The following is a 24871-nucleotide window of genomic DNA, read 5'->3' as shown; positions in this document are numbered from 1 at the left end:
TCTCAATAACCGGCAGATATCCACAAACAATATCAAACGGTGTAGTGCGTTATGGCATGCACAATATCAACGATGATGAATCTTTGAGTGATTATTTGGGATCGGGTAAGAATATCGTGATTTAGTATTCATTAATGTTCTTGAGATGTATGTTGAAAAGATACCCGGGAACAAGTCCCTCAAGTCCAAATTTATTCATGGTAACACTTATGGGGACTTTAGTTCTTATGGAGACATTTTGAGTGGTCAAGTGTTGCATTTGGAAAATCTAAGCAAAGACAATTTAATCACGCTCACAATGCAAATTGGTAAATATGGTTTTTATATTATTATTATATGTAGTAGCATGTGTTTGTTGTATGAATTGGTAAATAACCGTTTTCAAATCTTTATAGAACTATTCTCAAAACTCACCAGTGGTACCAAATATGGATGTTGGTCAATCCTCTCAATTCGGTGGAGTTGATCATTCTCCACACCATTTACGTTGCTTATGAACAACGAAGTTCATCACCTTCATATTAAATTATCTATATATATGTATGATGTTGGTATTTAAAATATGTTACTTTTCATGTAGGAGGATGAATGCACTTAATAATGAAGATTTTCCTAATTATTATGAGTCATCATCAAGTGATGACGATGAAATAGCTAATAATGCAGAGGTAAATCGATGATGAAGACGATGATGATGTTCAAGTTGGTATGACCAACAATATTCCTCAAAGCCAAAACCAACAAGAACCAATGCACCACCACGTACCACCACCGATGGCTGAAAACCCAACTTCTGAAAGCCCAATTCAGTGGCATTCTAACAATATCCCTTATCTTGATAGCTTTGCAGGTCGTGATGATGCATTTGTCTTCACAAGAGAAGATTATGATAGTCGCTTAAAAACCTGGATTGAACCTAAGGATCTCAACAAAGATCGATGCTACCTTGCAAAGGGAATGTTGTTCGCATCCAAAAAAGCTTTGCAACGGGCTGTCAAAATTTATTGTTTTAAGGACATGAGAGAGTTTAAGGTTGATCAGTCAACCTCAAAGATATGGAGGCTAGTTTGTAGACGACGGTATCAAGGCTGTGAGAGTGGTTGCTTCGGGGAATTGTTAAGCCCGATGGTATGTGGGCTATCACAAAATTCCGCGAAAGACACACTTGTAATATGGAAGAAAATCGAGCGAGATCATTATAATTTAGATACAAACATGATTGCTCAATGTTACTTAAAGACATTCCGAAACGCCAAGGTAACTTATCCTACCTAGTACATTATATGTCTTATATCAATTGAAAGATTATTACTAAATATGGTTTGTTTTAACTTGTGCGAGTTCCCCATTAAAGATTGTATACGAAACGTTCAAGCCGTATATATAGTAAAACTATAAGCAACAGAAGGGATTTCTCGGCGTAGACGCGCTTTTGAGATGGTCTTTGGAAATTGGCATACTTCTTTTCGATCGCCGCGAGGTATATGGCGGCTCTACAACATTTTAATCCTGGCCGTTGTAGAGTGGCGACTTATAGAGGGTAAGATCTTCAACTTCGTATTTTGGACATTCAAACCATGCATTGATGGTTTTGCTCCGCTTGACCGTTGATATCCATAGATGGTACGCGTGTATATGGTGCCTACGACATCAAGCTACTAATTTCAATAGGAATGGATGCCAATGGGTCAATATTTCCTCTTGCTTTCGCAGAATTGCCGCTAACGAGAGTAACGACACACGGGGGATCTTTTTGACCCATTTGAAAACTCATGTTATTAAGGATCGTACCGCATATGCGTCTTTGTCGATCGTCATAAAGGCATATTGCACAATATGGATAATTCACAGGGGTGGCGACCTCCCTTTGCTTACCATCGCTATTGTTTAAGGCACTTGAAGGCGAATTTGCAATCAACGTTTCATAATGGCACTCTAAACAAATTGATGTGGGGGGGGGCTGCGATGGAGCATCAACAACGAAAATGGTCAAAAATGGATCGATCGGGTCAAGGTGAGTGAACCGCATACGTTTGGTTGATGAAGCTCGATGTTGAAAAATGGACGCTTCATGCCGATGGAGGAAAAGATGGGGCATGCTCACAACAAACAACTCGTAGTCTTTCAATGGCTTGTCTGGGAAATGCCGAGGACTACCGTCACCGCAATGGTGAGAATGACTTTCAAGCGGTGGTGGAGCGATTTGTTGTTAGGACAAGGCGAGCTAGAGCGATATTAGCCGACGGCGGGACATGGATGCCAAAGCCCTTCAAAACTATGGAGCATTATAGACAAAAATGCGAGCGTCACCAAATGACCGAGTATGACCCAATTCAACATGTGTATGAAGTTAGGACGGGTTATTATAACGGTAAGGGTGGAAACGTGCATACCGTTTATGAGGCAACAAGAACATGCACTTGTGGTAAGTGGCAACGTACCATACGCCGTGTTCTCATGTCGCTGTGCTTCGAGAGAATGAGAAAAACGGTAACAAATTATGTGGCGGGGAATACAAGGTCCAAAGTTACCTTAGAGCATATTCCGCCAATTCCACCCACTTGGTAATGAAGCTTATTGGTCAAACGAGCCGTTTTCGATGGTTGCTAACAAGGATTACATTAGAAAATGGGCATTAACTCACGAGTCGTAGACCCAATCAAATGGATGTTAGTGAAAGAACTTACTCTCGCAAGTGCTCTATATGCAAGCAATATGGCCATGATAAGCGTTCGTGTGGGCAACAAGGCCGTGGTAGTACAAGCACGTCTCGAAGTAATAGAGCCTCTAGAACTTGAAGATTGTATTGTTATTGTAATTTATTATTGTATTGCTTTGAATTAGTATTGTAATTAAATGAAATGAATTATTTTTTAATTAGTATAAACCTCTCGTATTGGATGAATTATTATTAAAACACTTAAATCAAAACCCTATAAATATTACAAGTTTCAAAACTTACTTGGCACTTTAGAACCCCTAAAACGACGATCCAAACATTTAGGTGGACTTGATGTAATGATCCGATATTATTGTACGCAAAAAAAAAAAAAATTAAGTTTTATATAAAATATTGATATTTTGGGATTTTAAAACATGACTAATCTTTGCCCAAAGTATGGAAAAAAACGTGATTGGAATGGTAACGCAAAAAAAAAAAAAAAAAAGCCTCAACATTAACGCACAAAATTAGTGCGTGATACCAATATTCTTTTTTTTTTTTTTGGTCACCCCATTCACGCACAAAATTCGTGCGTGAAAGGCCAAAACTGTGTTTTTGCAGTTTGGTCCTTTCACGCACGAATTTCGTGCGTGAATACTACTTATGTTCTTCTTTTTTTTTGTACTAGTTTGGTTCAACTTTTTATTTTTTGTACTACTTAAGTCGCGGATTCAATCATTTATATGCTTCTCTTATTTTTTATTTTTTATGATTTTATCTTCTATTTTTAAAATCATTAGAAAAAGATGGATTGATATTAGCAAGTTTTTTATTTTTCTCTTGTTTTTCTGAGTGTTTTTACTGATTGTGTTCCCAATGTATGCAAAAGACAGAACTTTCTTCCTATTTTTGGAAAGTTGAATGGATTTCTGAATTTGACAATAACTACAGAACCAAAAGAAAAATAAATACAGAACCAAAAGTGAAGTTTTAAGTACTCTTAAAATTTCTAAATTTGTCATTGGAATTTTGCTTCATCATTGTCATGCTCATTTATGAAATTAACAATCATCTTTATGTGTTTTCTTTTTCTTTATGTGATTTTAATCTAAAGTAATAGTTTTAGGATTTAAAACTTAAAACTCAAAGTAATTTCAATTGTTCCATTGTATTTACTTTTATTTGTTAAAGGGTAAACTCATTAAAACTTACCCTCTTTCTTTTGTTTTGGAGATGATTCATATTGAGTTTTTCTTCTATGAATACTTAATAGATTTAAGAGTGCTATTATCTATTTTAAAAAAAAGAGCACGCAATTAGTTGGAAACAGATTTTGTAATGTAAGAATAGGAACCAAAAATAGCAAAATGAAATTCGTTTTTAAAAATGTATTTTGTCTATTTATTTTTGAACTCTTGAACCACATTTAGTTTTCAGAAATAAATTAAAAACTGAAATCTTAACAGCGTGCACTCTTTAGCACATGTTAGGAAAAAAACTCAGAAAAACACAGAAAATTGAAAAAAGAAATTTGAGATAGTCTCAATCTTTTCTTTTTCTATTTTCTTTTAGAGGTGAAGGTATGGTTGTAACAGTGAGAGAAAATATAGTAATTCGAGAAGAAGAAACGGGATTGTTGAAGAGAGGAAAGAAACATAAATAAATAAAATAGAAAACCAAAGGAAAAGTAGGTAAGAGAGAGAGTGTTCACGAGGACCCACCATATTATTTCACTTGGCAAATTATGAAGAATATTACACAAGTAATGTCGGCATAGTAGTTGTGCCTCGCTCGTGATAAAATTTTTCGAAAAGATACAATATATTGTGAAAAGGTGTATTTATTTTTTAAAAGATCCACATATTTATTGTGAAAAATGTGTCATCCAATCTTAAAGGCTACATCCATTCTTGAAAGGCTGTGATCACTTTCTATAAATATCTATCTTATTGCCAGAGGCGGATCTAGGATTTAAACTCTTGAGGTTCAACCTTTTAAATTTTTTAGCATTGAACCATTATATTTCTAAAGTTATGGATTCATATCTACTATTTATTGTAAATTTAGTAAATTTTTACATATAAATTTATATACCGCATCGAAATTTTGGGGTTCAATTGAACCCCAAATTATAATGCTCCATCCGCCCCTGCTCATTGCTGCAATAAATTAATATTTGAGATCTGGATTTTTAGGCTCTTCATAATTTCATTCTCTTCAAGGGTCTGTTTGTCTTCTTATTCTGAATTTCTATAAAAAGCAGTTGAGAGATTAAAAAAAATTCAGAAACTTCTATTTGAGTACACATTAGAAGATTCCTGAGTGGTTTGTTGTATCTTGGGAGAAAAACATCATTTTTCTATTTGCACCGTGGGAGGCTTTAGAATAAACTTAGGCCTAAGGCGAACCCCACCACTCTCACCATCATCTCTATCCCCCTTCCTCCTCTTAATCTGTACATGCTGTATGGCGTGATCATCCTGCGTTCCTTTCCTAGGAGGCTTGTTCAAAATATGCTTCCTATGGGAGATAACGGTGGCCAAAATGTAATCTTTAGGAGATGACTCTATCGGAGCAGGAGACGGGTCCACAGGCGCAGAAGAATGTACTTGAAATAACATATAATCAATTTAGTTTAGTTTTATGCTAAACTAAACATAAAATAACATATAAACAATTAATTTAATACATTATTTTATTGTAAAAAATTAAACATGTGTGTTGGCGGGCTTCTGAGATCGCAGGCTAGAGGGCTCCTTAGAGGGCTCATGAGTTGGCTCCTCAGCTGTCTCCTGGGTGGGCCCCAGAGCCGAGATGTAGATAGTGCCGGAGCAGGAGATGGGTCCACAGGCGCGGATGAATGAACCTGAAATAGCATATAAACAATATAGTCTAGTTTTATGCTAAACTAAACATAAAATAACATATAAACAATTAATTTAATACATTATTTAATTGTAAAAAATCAAAGTCGTTTGTCGACGAGTTCCTGAGATGGGCGCTAGAGGGCTCCTGAGATGGATCCTTAGCAGTCGCCTGAGCGGGCCCTGGACACGGAGACATGTCGAACTCCTCGAATAAGAAATCGAAGTCCAGCACCGTGCCACCCTGTAGATCACGAGCTGGTCGCTCACCCTGCGGATGACGAACTGGAGGTTGTGCAGGCGATAAACAACACATGTGATCTGAAAATAAATTCGGCGTATATACAGGTGTCGACGGGATCTCTGAAGTCGACAGAGGCTGCTGGACTGGAGCTGGAACTGGTATTTGGTCGTCAGGCTCATCTACTAGACCACGACCCCCTCTGGCCCCACCCCCTCTGTGACCAGCCCCTCTGCCCCAGCCCTTTATTCTTTTGAATAGTTTTGAGAAAAATATAATTAAAAACACTTTTTAAAAGCTTGGCCAAATGCTAATTGGTGCTCAAAAGTGTTTTTTAAATTAATTGGCCAAACACAAACTACTTCTCACAAAAAGTACTTTTTAAAAAAAGTATTTTTCAAAATAAAATGATTTTAGAAGTTTGGCCAAACGGGCTATTAGTCAAAAAAAAATAGTAGGCCCATTTTTTCTCCGTCAATTAAAAGAACATGACCTTAGCTTGCTGATACACAGTGTACCTAATAATTAAGAGCCAATTATTATGAAATCCTCTAGGACGGATTGGAACTTAAAAGGTTAATTCTGCTTGCAAAAGGTGTAGTTGTTATATACTGTGAAATAGCAATATTAATATACCTACTTAATGATACGATGGATGATACATCATTTTTAGCCTTATCTTAATTACTAGTTATGTGAGGCCCGGGCTTAGATTCAAGATATAAAAGCTGATATTTTAACTAAAGAAATATAATTTGTGTTAGTACAAGTGTACAACAACAACAACAACCGTATACCCATTGTAGTCCCACAAGTGGGTAGTTATATAAAAGCAAAATTTTCATTCCACTCCTTTAATATTTTAACTTCCATTTTGGTGAAATTATTTAATTCAAATCAAATTTGGAACTTAATTTGACATTATAACTTATGTATCCTAATTTTACGAAGTTATTTAGTTCTAAATAAATAATCTATACATAGTTAATGAACTTTTAAGACAAATACATAATTTAACTTGTGCAACGAGATGGAGCTCGCTTCCTCTCTTAATTAGGGATTAGGGGTTCGAACATGGATACGGAAAAAAAATCTTTGGAGGAAGCGCTCCCCGAATAGGCGCGATGCGGGCGAATTATCTGGATTAATTGGGCTCAAATGCGGATATCGAGCACCAATCGAAAATCAAAGAACGTGAAAAATGAGGTAGGAGGTTCGATAGGCTTTTGAAAAGTAGACTTTAAAAATAAAAACAAAAAAATTGACATAAATAAATAAGATTAGGACCTAAAAGTAATTAATTAAAAAGTTTTAAAAAAATTTGAAAATTATTGTAAGGACTACAAAAGTCCCTGCGCTCGATAAAACTTTTGAAAAGTAGACTTTTAAAAACAAAAAACAAAAAGTTGACTTAAATAAATAAAATTAGGACATAAAAGTAATTAATGAATTTTTTTTTTAAAATTTGGGAAATTATTGTGAGGACTACAAAAGTCCTCACATTCCCTCTTATATATAATAGTAACTAGCGAGGTTATGCCCCGGCGTATTTATATGTGAGAATTCTTCCAATAGCCTTCTATGTTACATAATTTCCAAATTTTTGTGCTAAGACAATCGCAAATATATATTTTTGTCTCATATTCCTGGGATTCCAATTAATATAAATTATAATTTATTTATGAAATAAATCTTGTGATCAAAATAGTAATTAAATTAAGCTTACAATGAAATAGAGCGCATACCTCTTGAATCTGAAAGTTGTTGTGATATTTTAAAGGTTTTTTTAATATTTTACAAAATGACATACTGGGAGAAGTGGCAAATGAAATTTTATGTGTCAATTTCTCATGAAAAGAAAGAGAGAGGTGTCCATTTATAATGCAAATGTTGACACATAGATGGACACTTGTCCATGGCTAAGCAATTCATTTAGCCTATGGAAAAGGACCAAATGTATCCTGTACTATCGGAAAAGGTCAAATATACCCCTCGTTATACTTTGGGTCCAAATATATTCCTATCGTTATACTCTGAGTTTAAATATACCCTACCGTTATACTTTGACACACATATACCCCTCATTTTAACGGAAGGACACGTGTCATCATTCTATTAGCCTATTTTAAATTAATCCCTAATTAATTAAAATTCAACCCATGACCAATATCCAATTAAAAGACCCATACTCATATCCAAAAAATTCAAGACAAGTTTCAATGAGCTTCTTCAATGGCTGCTTCTTTCACTGAAGAAGAAGCAGTGAAATATTTCTCGGTGGAAGATGCAATTCTTAGTGGATATATTGAGGTAAAAATAAAAATAAGTTGCTATCTGTTAAGAGTATTACAGAGGATTTGAGTAACATTTCTTTATGGGGTGTCCTTTACTGTCAATTAATGGGAATCCGAGCACGGATATCGTTTTGATGAATTTCTTGAAAGCCAAGAATTATGGCGTGTACGATTCGTTCAAGATGTTGCAAAAAACGTTGAGATGGAGGAGGGAGTTTAGAGTCTTCAAAATTGTTGATGAGAAATTTAGTCCTTAGCTTGAGACTTTGTGGTATACAGATAATGGGAAGGACAAGGAAGGAGGGATTTTGTGTTATAATGTGTATAGGAATATCAAGAATAAAGAATTGGAAATTTAGGGCACGCATAATCACCATCATGAAGAAGCAGCCATTGAACAAGCTCATTGAAGCTTGTTTTGAATTTTTCAGATATGGGTATGGGTCTTTTAATTGGATATTGAGAGGTTGAATTTTAATTAATTAGGGATTAGTTTAAAATAGGTCAATAGGATGATGATATGTGTCCCTCCGTTAAAATGAGGGGTATTTCTGTGCCAAAGTATAATGGCAGGGGTATATTTGAACTCAAAGTATTACAACAAGACTATATTTGGACCCAAAGTATAACGAGGGATATATTTGACCCTTTTCCAATAATACGAGGGTATATTTGACCCTTTTCCAATAATACGAGGGTATATTTGGCCCTTTTCCAATAATACGAGGGTATATTTGGCCCTTTTCCGTTTAGCCTATAAATAGGCTCACAATTCCTCCAGCAAAGTGAAAAAAACAAAAAAACAGAATCCCCCTCCTTTCATATAGCATCTAACGTCCCCCTCTTTCTAAAATATTTCCCCAAAAAATAAGTTAGTTGCTCTTTCTTTTATTATCCTTACATAACTTGCTGGTATTAATTTAATTTTGCTGATTTCTGTATCCTCTAATTAAATTTAGAGAAGGATTTATTTAATTCTGGGAAAATATTTCACATTACTGAAATAGTTTCTTAGAATAGTGCATAGCACGACTCAAGTCATATTTATTAAATATATTATCGTAGTAATATTTATTTTCAAGTATTGTTATTTTATTTTGCTAAGTAAATAATATTAATTATTATTGTACTGATTTTATTTTGTGGTTTTCCCAACAAAAGTTTTATTCCCGCTTAAGATAGAAAACACGTGTAATGTGCATTGACCAGCTTATCCCTTTAGTAGCTTTTAGTTAATGTTACGACATGGTTTTGCTTTTGCTTACAACAGAACTTTATAGTTCATTGTTGCTTAAAATCTTGATTGAAGCCTTTGATTAAGTTTTCCCCTTTTAATTTCATATTAAAACTTTCTTTCTACCTCTGTTATTTTCTTATTTCTTCCCGGTGCAAAATTAAGAATGAACTCTTATTATCCATCAATAGATCTTACAACTATTTTGGCTTAAATAATCATAGCATTCCCATGGTTAGCTAGATTGGGAAGAAAGCTAAATGGCTATGAAAGACAATTAAAAGTTTCGTGTGGGGCTAATGCATTCAAAAGATGGAGCCCGTGCTCCCAACACGGTGAATATAATTCTTTTTAAAAGTATATTTTTCATGATTATTCAGTGTAATTAAAGGATATAAAATTAGGATGAAAATCAAATGATTAAAATATCTCTATATAATCATTGATAAAACAATAATTTATCTAGATATTTATTATTAAGTTATGAGTTTAAGGATAAATCATGGATAATTTGTGCTGACAAATAATTAAATTCAACATTAAGTTATAAAAGTACTATAACCTCTCGTTTGGTCAAGCTATTTAATTTTTATTTTAAATATCGAACTTCAAGTTCCATAATTTGAAAGTTAATAAAATAAATTTGAACTTCATAGTGAAATACTTGTTAGAATCTCCTTATAGGAATTGTGCTATATACAATGGGATAGATGTAGTACAAAATAATTATTCTATCCTTTATTTATAATTTCACTATCATAAGTTTTCATACATAAACTTTAGTTATTTGATATTTTTAATTAAAAATTAACGCATCAGTTTCAGTGAAACTTTAAAACTAATCTAAGAATTTTTAGGATATTAAATATTGAAATTGTTATAGTCTAAGACAAAACAAAACTTCATTATTTCTTTTTATCATAAAGGTAGTAAAAGTCATATATAAATTTACCACATATAAATTATAAACTGAGAGGTACAAAAGTTTTCTAGAGGGAAAAATACAAATATTGGTAAGTGGAGCTACATAAATTATTTGATATACAAAATTACAGAATTTTTATAATGAAATGAAAAAAAAAAAAAAGGGGGAAGAAAACTAACTGATTGAAAAGGCAAATGAATTGTCAGGCAAAATAAGAAACGGGGTGCACAAAATATTAAGGTGCTGTTTGGCCATAAAAAAAATTCACTTTTTTTCGGATTTTTTTTTTACCTTTTTCCGGAATCAACGTTTGGCCATGAAAATTCCGAATACAACTTTCGGAATACCAAAAACTCAAAAAATTTATTTTTTAAATTTTTTTCACTTTTTTACAACTACATTTCACCAAAAACTACAATTTCAAAAACTATGGCCAAACACAACTCCAACTCCAAAATTCCAAAAAAATGTGATTTTTTTTTTTGATATCGATGGACAAACGGGGCCTAAATTTATCCAAACAAATGCAAGGAAAAGCAAATAGGGCCCGCGGGATTAAAAAGCTGAAGCACACCTTTTTGGCAATAGACGGGTAATACGGAAAATACTATTTGAGAGAGAGGGCTTTTTGGTCAATTCAAATTGCCCGTGCGATGCACGGGCCGAACATGTTTATTCACTCTAAGTAGCTAGTCTTTAAGGTTTGTATTTTGTAAATAACTTTTAAAAACATTCTAATTGTTATTATATATAGCAACATATACAAAATGTATTTTATGTACCATAACTTTAGATATAATTAAAAAATGGAGTTTAAAAATTAAAAACATATGATGAAATTAAGTCTTTGAGATGGAAAGAGTCGGACTTTTTTCTCATTATCATGACAATGAAAGTTGTACATCGATGTGAAAAAGAAAATTAGTAAGAATATGAGGGAAAATTAATATTTTGATTCTAGATTTTTTCCTTTAAATTCTTTAATATCTTACCTGTATATCGACAGGTTGATAGACATCTCAATTAACTAACCGTTCAGATCCAAACATAAGAACCACTGTTGTATATATTTGATTTTTTTTTAAAAAAACTAATTAAATATTTTTGTTCAATTAATTAAAAAATATGTTAATAAGGGGTAAATTAGTTACATTATAATTTTTTATACTAACAATTATAGATAAAAGGAAAAAGAATCAAAATTAGAAAGATATATGTTATATGGTAAATCACCAAATTTTAATTCCGAAATGAAAATATAAAGTAATACATTTTATAAATGCAAAGAAACAATAATCAGAGAATACAAATAAGAGTAAAATCAGCAAAGTAGTGACAAAGAAGGACACGGGAATAAAAGCCACTCCTTCGCTTCACTTTTACTTGTCCATGTTAAGATATCAAGAGAAAGAAAATTTTTTTCTTCTTATTTTACCCTTCACATTAATTATTCATTTTCAACTCATTTTCTAAGGTTATTGAGACTATACACCAATAATATGGATATTGTGATAAAATATATACTTTATTTTATTAATTCTTAAAGAACGTGAAAAGTCAAAAGTGCACGAGTAAAAGTGCACGGAGGGAATAAATATGTGTAGGAGAATTAAAATTGAAGTGCATACATGTATACATGAGAAGAGAATTGTAACGACCCATTTGGTCGTTTAGCACTTTTAGGCATAATATTCCTAAAACACCCTTTTCGTGGTCAAATCTTCTTGTCTATAGTCCGCGATAACGGGTGATTCGGTTATTTAATTGACGAGTTTTAGTCCTCATTTGACATGCGAGGACGAATGTTCTAAAGGAGGGAGAATGTCACACTCCATAATAATCCTGCTACTTGTATTAAAACAAGAAAGAATGAGTTAAGAAGGTTCAAGGAAAGTTAATCGAGTTAGTAAGAATATCGTTATAAATATGGTTGTCTTAAGTATCTCGAGGTGACACCGTAACCTAAAGGATTTGAAATCGCGTTATGAGTATGTATATGAGGTAATGTGAGTGACCTTTTAAAGTATTTGAGATTATTAGTAATGATATAGAAGATGGACAAAAGATAGGAATATACTTTTTCGATTCGAGTTTCGTCGAAGCTTTGTGAGTTCTACTTATGGTTATTGTGATTCTACGGACCCTTCGAGACATGTATATGAATTGTTATGGATGTAATGACTGTGTATATGTATGTATAAGAGGTTACATGAGGTTGGAAGAGGATTAGAAGTTAAACGAAATGAATCGGAACAATTTCGTAAAATCTCGGACCCGATTTTAGCCTATATTGTAGGAGGCACATCTCCTAGTATATGAGGAGTTTTAAGGTGTTTCAAAAGCCTAAAATTAAGTTCATCGAGTCTAGTTTGCAACGCAACAAACAGCTCGTCAAAATGATATCGGGGTAAGGAGATATGGATGATTCAAGTCTGGCTGAGTATTAAGACTATCTCAAGATACAAAGTAGAGACTTTAACTTCCGATTTCGTTTGAAGTCACAATTTATCTACAAATTTTGTTTGGTATAGAAGCATTAATGGAAATTAGGAACTACTTAATTGTGGTGTTAAGTTAAAATTAGTGGCAACAATGAGCCAATATGAGCATTAACATGCCATGTCCAAAAGATGACTCAAAGTCATCTTAAATAAGACTATTACGGGAGACATACAAATATACATTTAAACATTAATTCATCCACTACACTTACATCATATTGTGGACAACCAAATTGAAAGAAAATAAGAGGTGAGGTTCGGCCAAGGTGGCTGAAATTGGGGGAGAAAAAGTTGAGGCATGCATTTGAATATTGAGGGCATCTATCACTTTATGAAAGCATGCATTATTTTATGAAGACACACATGTTAGGAAGAATACTTGCACACTTAAATATTGACATTCATCCTTGTATGATTACAATAGACAAAGGGTGGTGCATGAATCATTCAACACACCTAAGATTGTCTTGTAAACAATTGAAAAGAAGAAGAAAGGGAACAAAGGGGGTCGGCCAAGGAGGCATATGGCCGAAAGTTGTGAGAAAAATATTGAAATTTTGTGTAAAGTAATTGAGTGCTCAATGTCATGAGTGGAGCATGTGTTGTGTCCAACTTGTAGGCATCATAATTTAACCAAATAATGACTAAGGAATCAGCCATTACATTCATTTTCAACTTCACAACAAAGAAAGAAAACCTAGAGGAGAGGGGAGAGCTCACGGCCAAGGGCTGATTTTTGAGCCCTTTGAGTCTTGATCCAAAAGTTATTTCCCAAGGTGTTTCAACCCTTTAGAAGGTCCCTAAAACGTGAAGATAGTCTTTGGAGCAACAAGAACCATTTTCCATCTCAAGTCACCAACTCTAGCCAAGTAGAGAAGTCAAGTTGTCAAGGTAAGATCTAACTTTCTTTTCAAGTATTAAGGGTGATGTAGATGTGTGAATATAAGTTGTATGCATGAAATAAGGTGTATTGATGTTGGAACATGATAGTAGTTATGGGGTTATATGTGTTGAAGTATGGTTGTAACTTGACGAACATGAATCGCATGCATAAAATCATGAAAGTTGGTGTTGGAATGTTAGTTGGCCGTAGGGACTGTTTTGGTGGAATTAATGGACTGATTTTCTTTAATAAATATGGTTGTTACTATCATAGATCTCATGGTAAAAAGAATGAAAAGAATTGGAAGGTTAAAGGTGAAGTTATGTTAGTATGAAAATGGTTGAATCTATGATTTTATGTGAGAGATGTTGAAGCATGGTGTAGCCGTGTGTGGACTGTTTTGAGAAGAAGTTAGTGAACTGTTTTTACTTGATATTTTGATTGTTATTATCATGAATTTTATGATGGAAATGAAGGTGTTTAATGGTTGGAGTTGAAACTAAAGTCGTTTGAGAATTGTTGTAAGGATTATAGAAATGACGATATAGCGTAGTTGCGTATGAATTGATGTTGTACTTGTCTTGTGGATAGCTGGTCATAACTTGCTGAAATTATATGAAAAGAAGACATGAAATGATGTATAAAAATCGCATGTGGTTGGCTTAGTATGTTCGTAAACGTTTGCAAGAATTCGAACATCGTTATGTTGCTTGTTAGAGACTGCTTTTGGACATGTTGTGGTAGTGGACTGTTTTGGACTTGTGTTTTCATTAAGTTGGAAAGAATAATTATAAGTTAAGAGGATACATCATATTGTATGTTGGATGGGCTGTTATAAGTTGTTACATGCAAACGTTAAGGCTACAAACTAATAAAATTAACTTGAGAATGTCGAAGCCGTATGTGAATCGTTATTGCATGTTATTGTGTGGGCTGTCCGGATTGGTATTGAACACATAATTATTGATGTTGTATTGGTAGTATGTGGTTGGTTTAGATACAAGAGAAAACATCGCCTAAACATCTAGAAAGGAGTTACTAACGTTAGAATACGTTTGAATCTCCCGTAGCTTAACCATAGTTGTTGGCGTCTTAATATAGGTTAAAGTATTATTGGGTAGCGTACACATATTGTGTGACGAATAAGCACTAAAGACCTGGTCCGATCGGAAGCACGGTCAAGGAAAAAGCTTTGGCGTGAAAGTTCGTGACACACGTTCGTATCGAGGTAGGTTACGGTTTACACTTTATGTCTAGACTCCGGTTAGCGAAACGTATGTAAATAGTAGTGATTGACGGGGAAAGCATGATAGGCCTTCGGCATGGTGTGGAGGTAAATTCCATCTAGGTTGGTATTGCCAGCTGTTATGTGGGCTTGTCGCCATTATTGTGATACTGTTATGTGGGCTTGTCGCCATTATTGTAATATGTTATGTGGGCTGTCGCCATTATTACGATATTGTTATGTGAGCTGTCATTGTATTGTGATTTCATGTATTTGATATAATTCTCTCTCTCTTGTTCTCCCGCCTGGTCATATGGAAGAGGAAGGTTATTACCGAGAATTGAATATTGAATTGCAATTCCTAGTATGAATCTATGGAACCTATGATTGCGGTGATTATTGAGGTTGATTCCACGCGAGGGCATGCATCCCATATTCTATGTGCTATGTGATGTAATTATCACCTAGTTGTATCTTTATCACATACTAGCTCCCTCACCTTATGAAAGTGAAGGGTAATATTGATGATTGAGCCGTGGGCAATAATATGAATTGTACTTGTTTATTGCATATTGGTGATATAATCGAGACCGATATCATGCACATGCGTTTTCATATTACTCTTATGTTGTTATAATGGCGAGGAGAGTGATTGAGAGACCCGAGGTTTTTGCCGTGAGATCGAGAGTGACAGAGACTCCGAGGTTTTCGCCGAGATTGTGAGTGTTTGTTGCCCGAGGTTTCTTGCCGGGGAACGATGGAGTGTCCGACGCTCGAGGTCTTTGCGGGATCGGGAGAGTGTGCTCGTGATCCGAGGTTATATTCGAGCGAGTGGTACATGGACTTCGCCGGGTCCCCCACGGGTCATGACTATGAGGCATTGCCATAGCATGTGTGTACAGGAGTGGAGTGTGAGAGGTGACTACTGCATTGCATAACATTTACATAGCACGACATTGCATTGCATTGCATAGCACTCCATTTGAATGGTCATTCATGTCATTGCATGGCACATTCTCTGATTGATTCTTGATTTGTGAATTACTGAGTTGTTGTTTGTGAGTATTTATTTTAAAGGTTGGATGGAATCGAGGTTTATAGAATTCTCCCTAGGCTTATAATCCGAGATATTGAGATCCCCGTGACTATCGTTAATGCAAGACTTTCTCACGTGCTAGATGTGCGACCGTGTTTGATTACTTATCCGCTACTTGTTAGTTGCTTCTTGTTTATATGCGTGAACCAACCATTGTCGGCCTATGATACCTACGAGCCTAGTGTTGTGCTCATACTACTCTTGCTACACTCCTTCCGGAGTGTGAGTTATTTTCTGTGTGATGTTCGGAGTCTCACGACCGTTTCGAGGCATTCGTCAAAGACGTTTGGGTGAGCTATTGCAACCCAGAGTCTCTCCTTAGATTTGTTGTTCTCTATCCTTAAGCCAAGTCGTATCCGGTTGAAATCATATTCATTCAAATTGTAAACTTCTTAGAAGCTCTTGTATGAGTCAGACCGCATTTTGGAAATTTCTTATAATAAAAGTATTTATTCCGCATGTTGTATCAAATTAAGGTAGTTATCTGAAGGGTTCGCCCACCAGGGAGGGTTAGTGTGGGTGCCCGCATGATCCATGATTTGGGTCGTGACAAGAATAAATATTCAGTAGACATATGTCCAAGTGGGATAAAAAAGTAGTTAGTTAAGGTGTACAATTTATATAACTTTTGGTACAAATTTACAATGCTATTGTTCGTCCTCTCTTCACATTTAAAGTATTGACAAAGAAGGAAACGGGGATAAAAGGCACTGCCTCCGTTCACTTTTACTTATTCACGTTAACATATCAAGAGAAAAAAAAAATTCTTCTTATTATTAATTTTACCCTTCACATTAATTACTCATTTTCAAATCATTTTACAAGTCTATTGAGACTTACACTAATAAATATGAATATTATGGTAAAATATATACTCCCTTCGTCCCATATTATTTGTCACTTTCCCTTTTGCACGCCCCTTAAGAAATCATAAATAAAAGATATAATTTACTATCTTACCCTATCTCTCTCCAATAAATACATTCTAATGAAAATTGACTATTTTAAAAAACATTTATTACTAAGGGAATATGAGAAAGATTTAATTAATTTTATTTTGATTTTGTCAATGAACAAGTAATGTGGCCAAGTAATATGGGACGGACAGGGTAAGATGGGAAAGATTTAATTAATTTTATTTTAGTTTTGTAAATGAGCAAGTAATTTGGACATATATTTTTAGTAATATGGTTAAGTAATATGGGACGGAGGGAGTACTTCATTTATTAATTCTTAAAGAACATGAAAAGTCAAAAGTGAAGAAGTAAAACTGCACGAAAGAAATAAATATGTTTCGGAGAATTAAAATTAAATTGCATACGTGTATACATGAGAAGAGAATAAATATTCAGTACTATGACATATGTCCACATGGGAAAAAAAGTAGTTTAGTAATGTGACCAAGTAATATGGGACGGAGGGAGTACTTCGTTAAGTAATTCTTACAGAACGTGAAAAGTCAAAAGTGAACAAGTAAAAGTGCATGGAGGAAATAAATGTATCGGAGAATTAAAATTGAAGCGTATATATATATATATGTATACATGAGAAGATAATAAATATTCAGTAGCCAAGTAATATGGGACGGAGAGGGTAAAGTGGGAAAAATTTAATTAATTTTATCTTGATTTTGTAAATGAGTAAGTAATTTGGACATATATTTTTAGTAATGTGGCCAAGTAATATGGGACAGAGGGAGTACTTCATTTATTAATTCTTAAAGAACGTGAAAAGTCAAAAGTGGACAAGTAAACATTCACGGAGAAAATAAATGTGTCAGAGAATTAAAATTGAAGTGCATACATGTATACATGAGAAGAGAATGAATATTCAGTACTATGACATATGTCCACGTGAGATAAAAAAATAATTGATTAAAATGTATAATTTATATATCTTTTGATATAAGTATTCATTACTATGTTTGTCTCTTTTGGACATTACTACTCTATATAAGCAAGGATCCACAAGATTTGTCGTCCTCACATCTTAAAGGGATCCACAGGGGTAGTTTTTTTTTTTTTTTTTTTTGGGATAGCACACAGGGGTAGTCGCATAAGTTGCTACTTTTTGCTTGCAAATTTCTCTTTCTTCAAGCATTTTCCACGTGCACCTTTGTAATTGGTACTAGATATTAGTAATATCATAGCAACAGTTTGTGAATCTCTATTTTGCTCCTTCTTAAATTAATTTGTAGTCCTTTTTCTCAAATATTTATCATGTTTCACTTTTTGAGGGTCAAATTAAATAAATATTAATCAATATTTTTCAAAAAAAAAAAAGGTGATATATTAAGAGGAGAATTGCAATTTATAGTATTTTTCATATAATTTTAATATCTAAATTTTAATTTTAAATATTAAATTGATCTAATCCAATTTAGCTCCAAGATTAATCAATTCAATTTTTCTTTTGAAAAATGAAACGTGACAAATTATTTTGGGACGGGGGAAAAATTATTATTTTTCCCTTATACATTCTGATAAAATTTATGCAACTTCGGAGCGAAATTTTCTTTTACAACTAGAGCATTTATGAGGTCATACTATATCTTTTCTTAAACTTCTAATATTTTACTTCTTTAGTTGAGCTTGTATGTGATTATAAAGATTTGTCCTAAAATTATTTTTAGGTATAATTTTGAATTTTTTTTTACTTTATCAATGTATTTTAATTATTATATGTAACATCCAGTAAATTTGGGTTAGGTGTGAAAGTGTAAAACTAGTAATAAGGGGATATTTTGGCTATATTAATCCATTCGGGATGAATTTGGGTGATAAGCAGTTGTTTTGAAGTCAACCCAAATAGTGAAGTTTGTAAGAGTTCTCAAACTCGTCTAAATTTCAGTAGGTCTGAGTTCTATGCCAGTTTCGTGAAAATAGCACAGAATTTGGGAAACTTCCTCAATAAAAGTTGTAGGTCTTCGAAATAACTTTCCAACGGTAGGTTGCCCAGCTCTAAAGAAGCTCGGTGCTAGGAGTTATACCCATTTTACTGAGCATTGTCTCAAGGTCGCGAAAATTAGGCGCGCTTGCGCGCGGCGCCCGGCGGCACCCTGCCAAATTTTAAAACTCAAAATTTTGATGCCGTCGAAATGGATATCGTGTACGCCGCCCGGGCAACGGCCTGTGCGACGCACTGTGCCATTTTATGCCTGAAACGATTTTTCCCGAAATTTATAAAAGCCTAACTTCGTTATATTCATTCCCACTTCGTTTTGGTTGACTTTTTGAGAGGAAATAACCCTAGGGTTTCCCCAAAACATATAAGGTGAGTTCTCGATCAATTCCCATCATTACTTCATCAATCTAGCATCAAATTAACACTAGTTCATCTTTCAAAAACCCCAGATTCTTGAAACCCAAGAAAGAGAAGAAGAAAGGGACGTTTGGGAGAAGTTAATATTCCTTCAATAAGGTATGATCCTTGAATTTTGTGATATTATTGAAAGGGTTTAGACTAGTGTAGGTTGTCCTATGAGATTAGAATCCATGATTGATTCATGAAGCTGTCGTTCAAGAACACGTTCCGGTGATGAAAACCCTAGCTTTCGTTGGCAAGAAGGGTTTATGGGTGGAAATAGGATAGAGTTCTAACCTCTCCTATCTAAAAATATTGTGGAATAATTCTTGGATTGTGGGAAGTACGCTTGAGCGGGAATTAAGGTATGTCTCTTTTAAAAACCATTTTTGACTATAAAGGTGATTTGTATGTCCCTTTTGAACATACTCTTTCGGTCGGTTTTTATGAACTATTTGGTTGTGATTTGTATGTCTCTTTTAAGGCTCTTCATTGAATAAAAAGGTGAACTTTTCATGAATTGAAACTCTGTTTCTTGCTTTAATTATGGTTAATGTGCGTGAGGGGACAAGCCCACATTAAACCTAGTTCGTATCATGCTCTAAGTACATAGATAAGTTATAAACGTTTTTCCTCTATAAGAGGTAATCAATAATGATGGCTAAGGATTGGTATTAATGTTTTCATGATGAATTATGACATTGAAATCTTGGTTAAAGAAGTGTAAACGTTTTCAAGACATTCTTTGAAATGATTTATCTTTACGATATGGCATAATGAACCTTAATGGTAAATGGTGATGTGACTACCTTTAGATGAATTGTAATTCGGCTTTTATGCTATGAACTTTGTTGATGTGATTTTGCCTAGCCATTCGGGAGGATGAGTGGTCACCGAGGATTTCATATTCCGGTGCATCTATGCCTAGCTACTCGGGAGGAAGGGTAGTCACTATGGATCCTAGTGTGGTAATTGCCTAGCCATTCGGGAGGAAGAGTGGCCACTACCGGGTTCGCTACCTGGAGTGTGGTTTATGCCTAGCCATTCGGGAGGAAGAGTGGCCACCGCTGGGTTCGCTACCGGGGTGATTTATGCCTAGCTATTCGGGAGGAAGGATAGCCACCGCGTACTACATAGTCCGGTGTGATTTATGCCTAGCTATTCGGGAGGAAGGATAGCCACCGAGAATTATATGTTCGGTGTGGTGCGCTAGCGCGCGATATGCTTGATTCTTGGTTTTGTATTGGCATGTGTGACATTCTTATTCTCTTATGGAATTGTTGATGAATATCTTAATTGATTTAAAAGGTATATTTGAAGTTGTAACTTGACAAAAGGCTTTGTAATCGGTTTTGATAATTCTTATTGAGATACACATCTTGAATATTTTATTTTTATATTGATTAATGACTTTGTAACTCGTTTAACAAATGATATTAAGAATCATAAAGTGGAATGACTGTTTTTATACTATCTTTTCTAACTGATTTCTTTATGTATTATTATATTTTTTTTTTTATAATACTTGTTGTCCCGAGCACTCACCGAGTACGACGAAGTACTCAGTGCATACCATTGTTGTTTTTGATGGTATGTTAGGTAACGGAGAGAAAGGGTTCGTGATACTCTCGACGCTTAGGAGAACTTGTCACTTTGTTGATTTGGTGAGCCCACATCCTTGTTCGTGGGACACTTCCTGTTTTTTTTATTATTCTATATTTCCGGGCTGCGTCCCGAAGTTAGATGATTTTTGTCTCTTAGAAGCTCCATAGATAGTTATCATAATTGTGGGTAGATTGTCAAAGTCTCGTACGACTTAATGGGTGTTTGCCACGTTTATGACTATTTACTTATATTGACTTCCACTGATCTTATTTCATAATTGTGATCTTGATATATGCAGTTACTTATAACTTTATTTAATTTAATAAGGAAAGATTATTAAAAAGGAACTTGATGTTACATTTATTTTACAAATTGTTGGAGGTGAATGTTGAACCTGGCTGGTTCAAGTGTTATTATTATGTCGTTTAGGTTCTTCCGATGTTGTTCACGACGTCGGATGCCGGTCACGTCTAGGGTGGGTTTTGGGGCGTGACATTATATTGATATTTTTGTAAGATCATTAATAAGGTTAAACTGTGCAAAAACTCAAAATTAAGGTTATAAATTGTAGTATAAATTTATAGTTATTGAAAAAAAATTGTTGTGTTAGATGATTCTAGAAGATGAACATACGAGTGCCTAATACGGACGAAAATAAAATACAACATTAAATCTTAAATGAGTTCAAGATAAACACAAAATGAGTTTGAAGCAATCCGGAATTAAGTATCGGCTACATGTTTGGTCGGAATCGGTAAATCTTTGGTTTAAACTCTTTATTTATCTTAAGAGTTCATTGAGTATGTATAGATTATTAATTTAGAACAGAGTAACTTAAAATAGTTAGGATTCAGAAGCCATAAACTTCAGATTTTGGCTTCGCATTTTTGAAGTAAATACTTTCATTAAAGATAAAAGTTAAGATGTTAAAGGAGTGAAATGAACGTTTTACTTTTATTTATTGAAAATATCCCTATCTGAAATTTTAATTATTATACAGTAAAAAGGTGTAATATTAATTATTTTTTAAAGTAAAATATCTACTTTATATTTTGAATTTGCCCGGGCCTCGTGAAACTAATTTATATATAATAGAAATGGAAAAATATATCACACTTAAACTATACCCAAAATGTCGAGTTCACACTCAAAATATACAGGCGACCTATTACACACCTGAACATCTAAAAACTGAATTTATTACCACCCTACAAGCTGATGTGGCACAAATTATAAAAATAATTAAAAAAGAGGCGCGTTAAATTTATTTATTATTTTCTTTTTTAATTAAAAAAAATATTTTTTAATAATCCCCACCCCAACCCTCCCTTTCTACTTCCTTTCTTCTTCACTGCATAGCCCCACCCGCTCCCCTTCTTCTTATTTTTCTTTTTCTTCTTCTTCTTCTTCTTCATTTAACATGCTCCCCCCCCCCCCCCTCCACCCTCACGCCACCTCTAACCCCATTTCACTAGAACCACCACGCCGCCCCCTCCCCCCTCCACCTTCTTCACCATATATATCACCAAAACCAGATTTCAATAGTTGCCACCTCCACTGATTTCAATAGCCACCATTAAACCCACCACCACCACCATCAAAATACCACTATTCCTCTTCTTCACCGTTCACCACCAATTCCTCTTCTTCTAATAATTTGACTTTTTTCTTTCAATTGCACTTCTACTTTTAAAAGCTGTCTTTTCATTTTTTTTGTTCCTAAAAAGATTCTTGAAGTCTGATTTGGATTATCCTTCCTATAAGATTTGTAGGACAAGAATCTTCATCATATGGAAATAGTGTAACAGATCTTGGCCGAAATTTTTTTTTCGGCAAGCTTTCATTTTTTCCGATCAATCTTCAATTTCTTTTATTTTTCTCTCACTTTAACCTGTTCTTAATATTACATTATTAAAAATTATCAATAATGATTTGTAAATGGTGGATTTGGTTGGCGGGCTGGCGGCAATGGTGGTGGTTTAATGGCAGCAATCTTGAATTTATGGTGATTGCTTACAATTTCTTATAGTGGCAGTAGTTGTGAAGCGATTTAATGGTTGATTTGGTTGTGAGTGGTGAAATTTGTGGTTAATTTTTTTATTTTATGGTGGTGGGTTCGATGGTAGGTTCGACAGTGATGATGAATATGATGGTGGTGAAATTGATTGTGGTGATAGTGGCGGATATGGTGGTGGTGAAATTGGTGGTAGAAAATTTGGTGGTGGCGGATATGGTTGTGGTGAAATTGGTGGTGGAGGTGGTGGCGGATATGGTGGTTCTAGTGAAATGGGGTGGGGAGATGAATAAATAAAGGGAAAATAAGATAAAATTAAAATTTAAAAGATATCCAACGTGGCGTTGACGTGTATTTGCCGCATGTGACGACAGTTGTATCACACCCTCCTTTATGCGATTTGGTTATATGTGTATTGAGGGGGTATTAAATTCACTTTTTACATGATTAAGTGTGTAATAGGTCGCCCGAATAGTTGGAGTGTGAACTAGATTTTTCAGGTATAGTTTGGGGTGAATTTGATGTATTTTGCCTAATAGAAATAGAAAAATGAAGCCAGTTGGTCCAACCTTGATAAACACGTGTAACCAAGAAGAGAAATCAAGGGACTATAAGTATGAAACAAATTGCCCATATTAAATGATTTGTCATGTTTCTCTTTTACAGAATATATAAAATTAGGAGCTTTTGACTATTTTACCATTATTTATGTCTTAAAATATAATCTCTCTTCATTAATATTTACTCTATTTATGTGCCATTTTCATCAATCGAGGTGTTTGTCATCTTCAAGAATAATTAATATTAGCTTAAAATGGAATTGGTGGCCTAAAAACATCTTATTAATAATAGGTCTCAGGAATATTCAATAAAACTGAAACGCCTTCTATGTCACGTGCTCGTGCATCACATGGGCATTCCGTGCATCACACGTGCATCCCGTGCGTGAGAAGTACATTCCGTGCGTCCCACGTGTGTGACCCCACTTGTTCTTCTATGGATTGTCCCTCTATTTGTGGTTGATCGTCTGGTGAAGGAACATCGTCCTCGTTGTTATCCCCATTTTCCACATACGACAGCATAAAGGCCTAAAATAATCACATATGCACCCAGTATAGCCTGCAAAAAGTTTTACATTAGTTAGTCTTGTGGTTAACTATCTTATAAAAGTTTTAGGGCTATATATAAGAATTACTTGCCCAAGTTTATTTATTCTCGGATGATGAATAAACTATCACAACTACTCTAACCATGTTGAGAGGACTAAACGCTGTGAGGAACACAGGATTCAGTTCATTTGTTACGAGTGGTTGCAAATAATATATATGCAAGTCCTGAACAAAATACTTCCTGTAATGGAGACATGGAAAGTGAGGAGGAGCTTTTAATAAAACATAATTTTATGAGTGATTTAAGAGACTAGATTATATATGCTTCTGAAAGAAAGAATATTTAACTTACACCGTATAGAATTGGTGCAAGCTTGGCGTTCCAATGTATTGACCACGCAGAGTATTACCTCTTTTCATAAATAATGCTACAATATCTCCCTCGGCAGTTCCAGGAAACATACCCACATAGTGAGAGTGAAATCAGGATAGTCCCCTTTGTAATCCTACGCATAAAGTACTAGAATCAAATTTTCTGCTTATTATTTCCTAGTAGCTTAATTTGTAACTAATTTCTATATATCTTCGCCTGCAAAATTGAGAATCCAACACAAAATATACACCCATATATAATTAGCTTGATGAGGCCTTTAGCAGCATGTTGTAAATCAAGATTTACCCTATCACTTTGAGAATCATGATGGGGCTTTCCTCTTGTCCAAACAGCTGGGCCTTTTACTGTAGTCACTATCATGGCCCTAACGAGTGTGTCAATTGTCCCAACTATTTTGGCCTAGCTTCTTATGTTTGTGAGCTGCACATTCCTACGCCTAGAATAAGCAAAATGTGTATAGGAAGAATTAGGGAAATTATAAAATGGTAATGAAGTAATGGAAGCTAGTTCTTCTAACGTTT

The 24871-nt window shown here is 34.4% G+C and overlaps 1 protein-coding gene across 1 annotated transcript; it reads left to right on the top strand.

Moving 5' to 3' along the window:
- Window positions 1–774: 774 nt before the first annotated feature.
- LOC132062987 (glycine-rich RNA-binding protein blt801-like) lies at window positions 775–23140 on the top strand. The gene is made up of 2 exons (XM_059455440.1): window positions 775–1079; window positions 22960–23140. Exons 1-2 carry the CDS (start codon window positions 775–777, stop codon window positions 23138–23140), a joined length of 486 nt encoding a protein of 161 aa, XP_059311423.1.
- The last annotated feature ends 1731 nt before the right edge of the window (window positions 23141–24871 follow it).

This window comes from Lycium ferocissimum, chromosome 1 (assembly GCF_029784015.1).
Source record: "Lycium ferocissimum isolate CSIRO_LF1 chromosome 1, AGI_CSIRO_Lferr_CH_V1, whole genome shotgun sequence".
NCBI classification, from domain to species: domain Eukaryota; kingdom Viridiplantae; phylum Streptophyta; class Magnoliopsida; order Solanales; family Solanaceae; genus Lycium; species Lycium ferocissimum.
The sequence above is the reverse complement of the archived record's forward strand: the minus strand, read 5'-3'. Positions and strand labels throughout refer to the sequence as shown.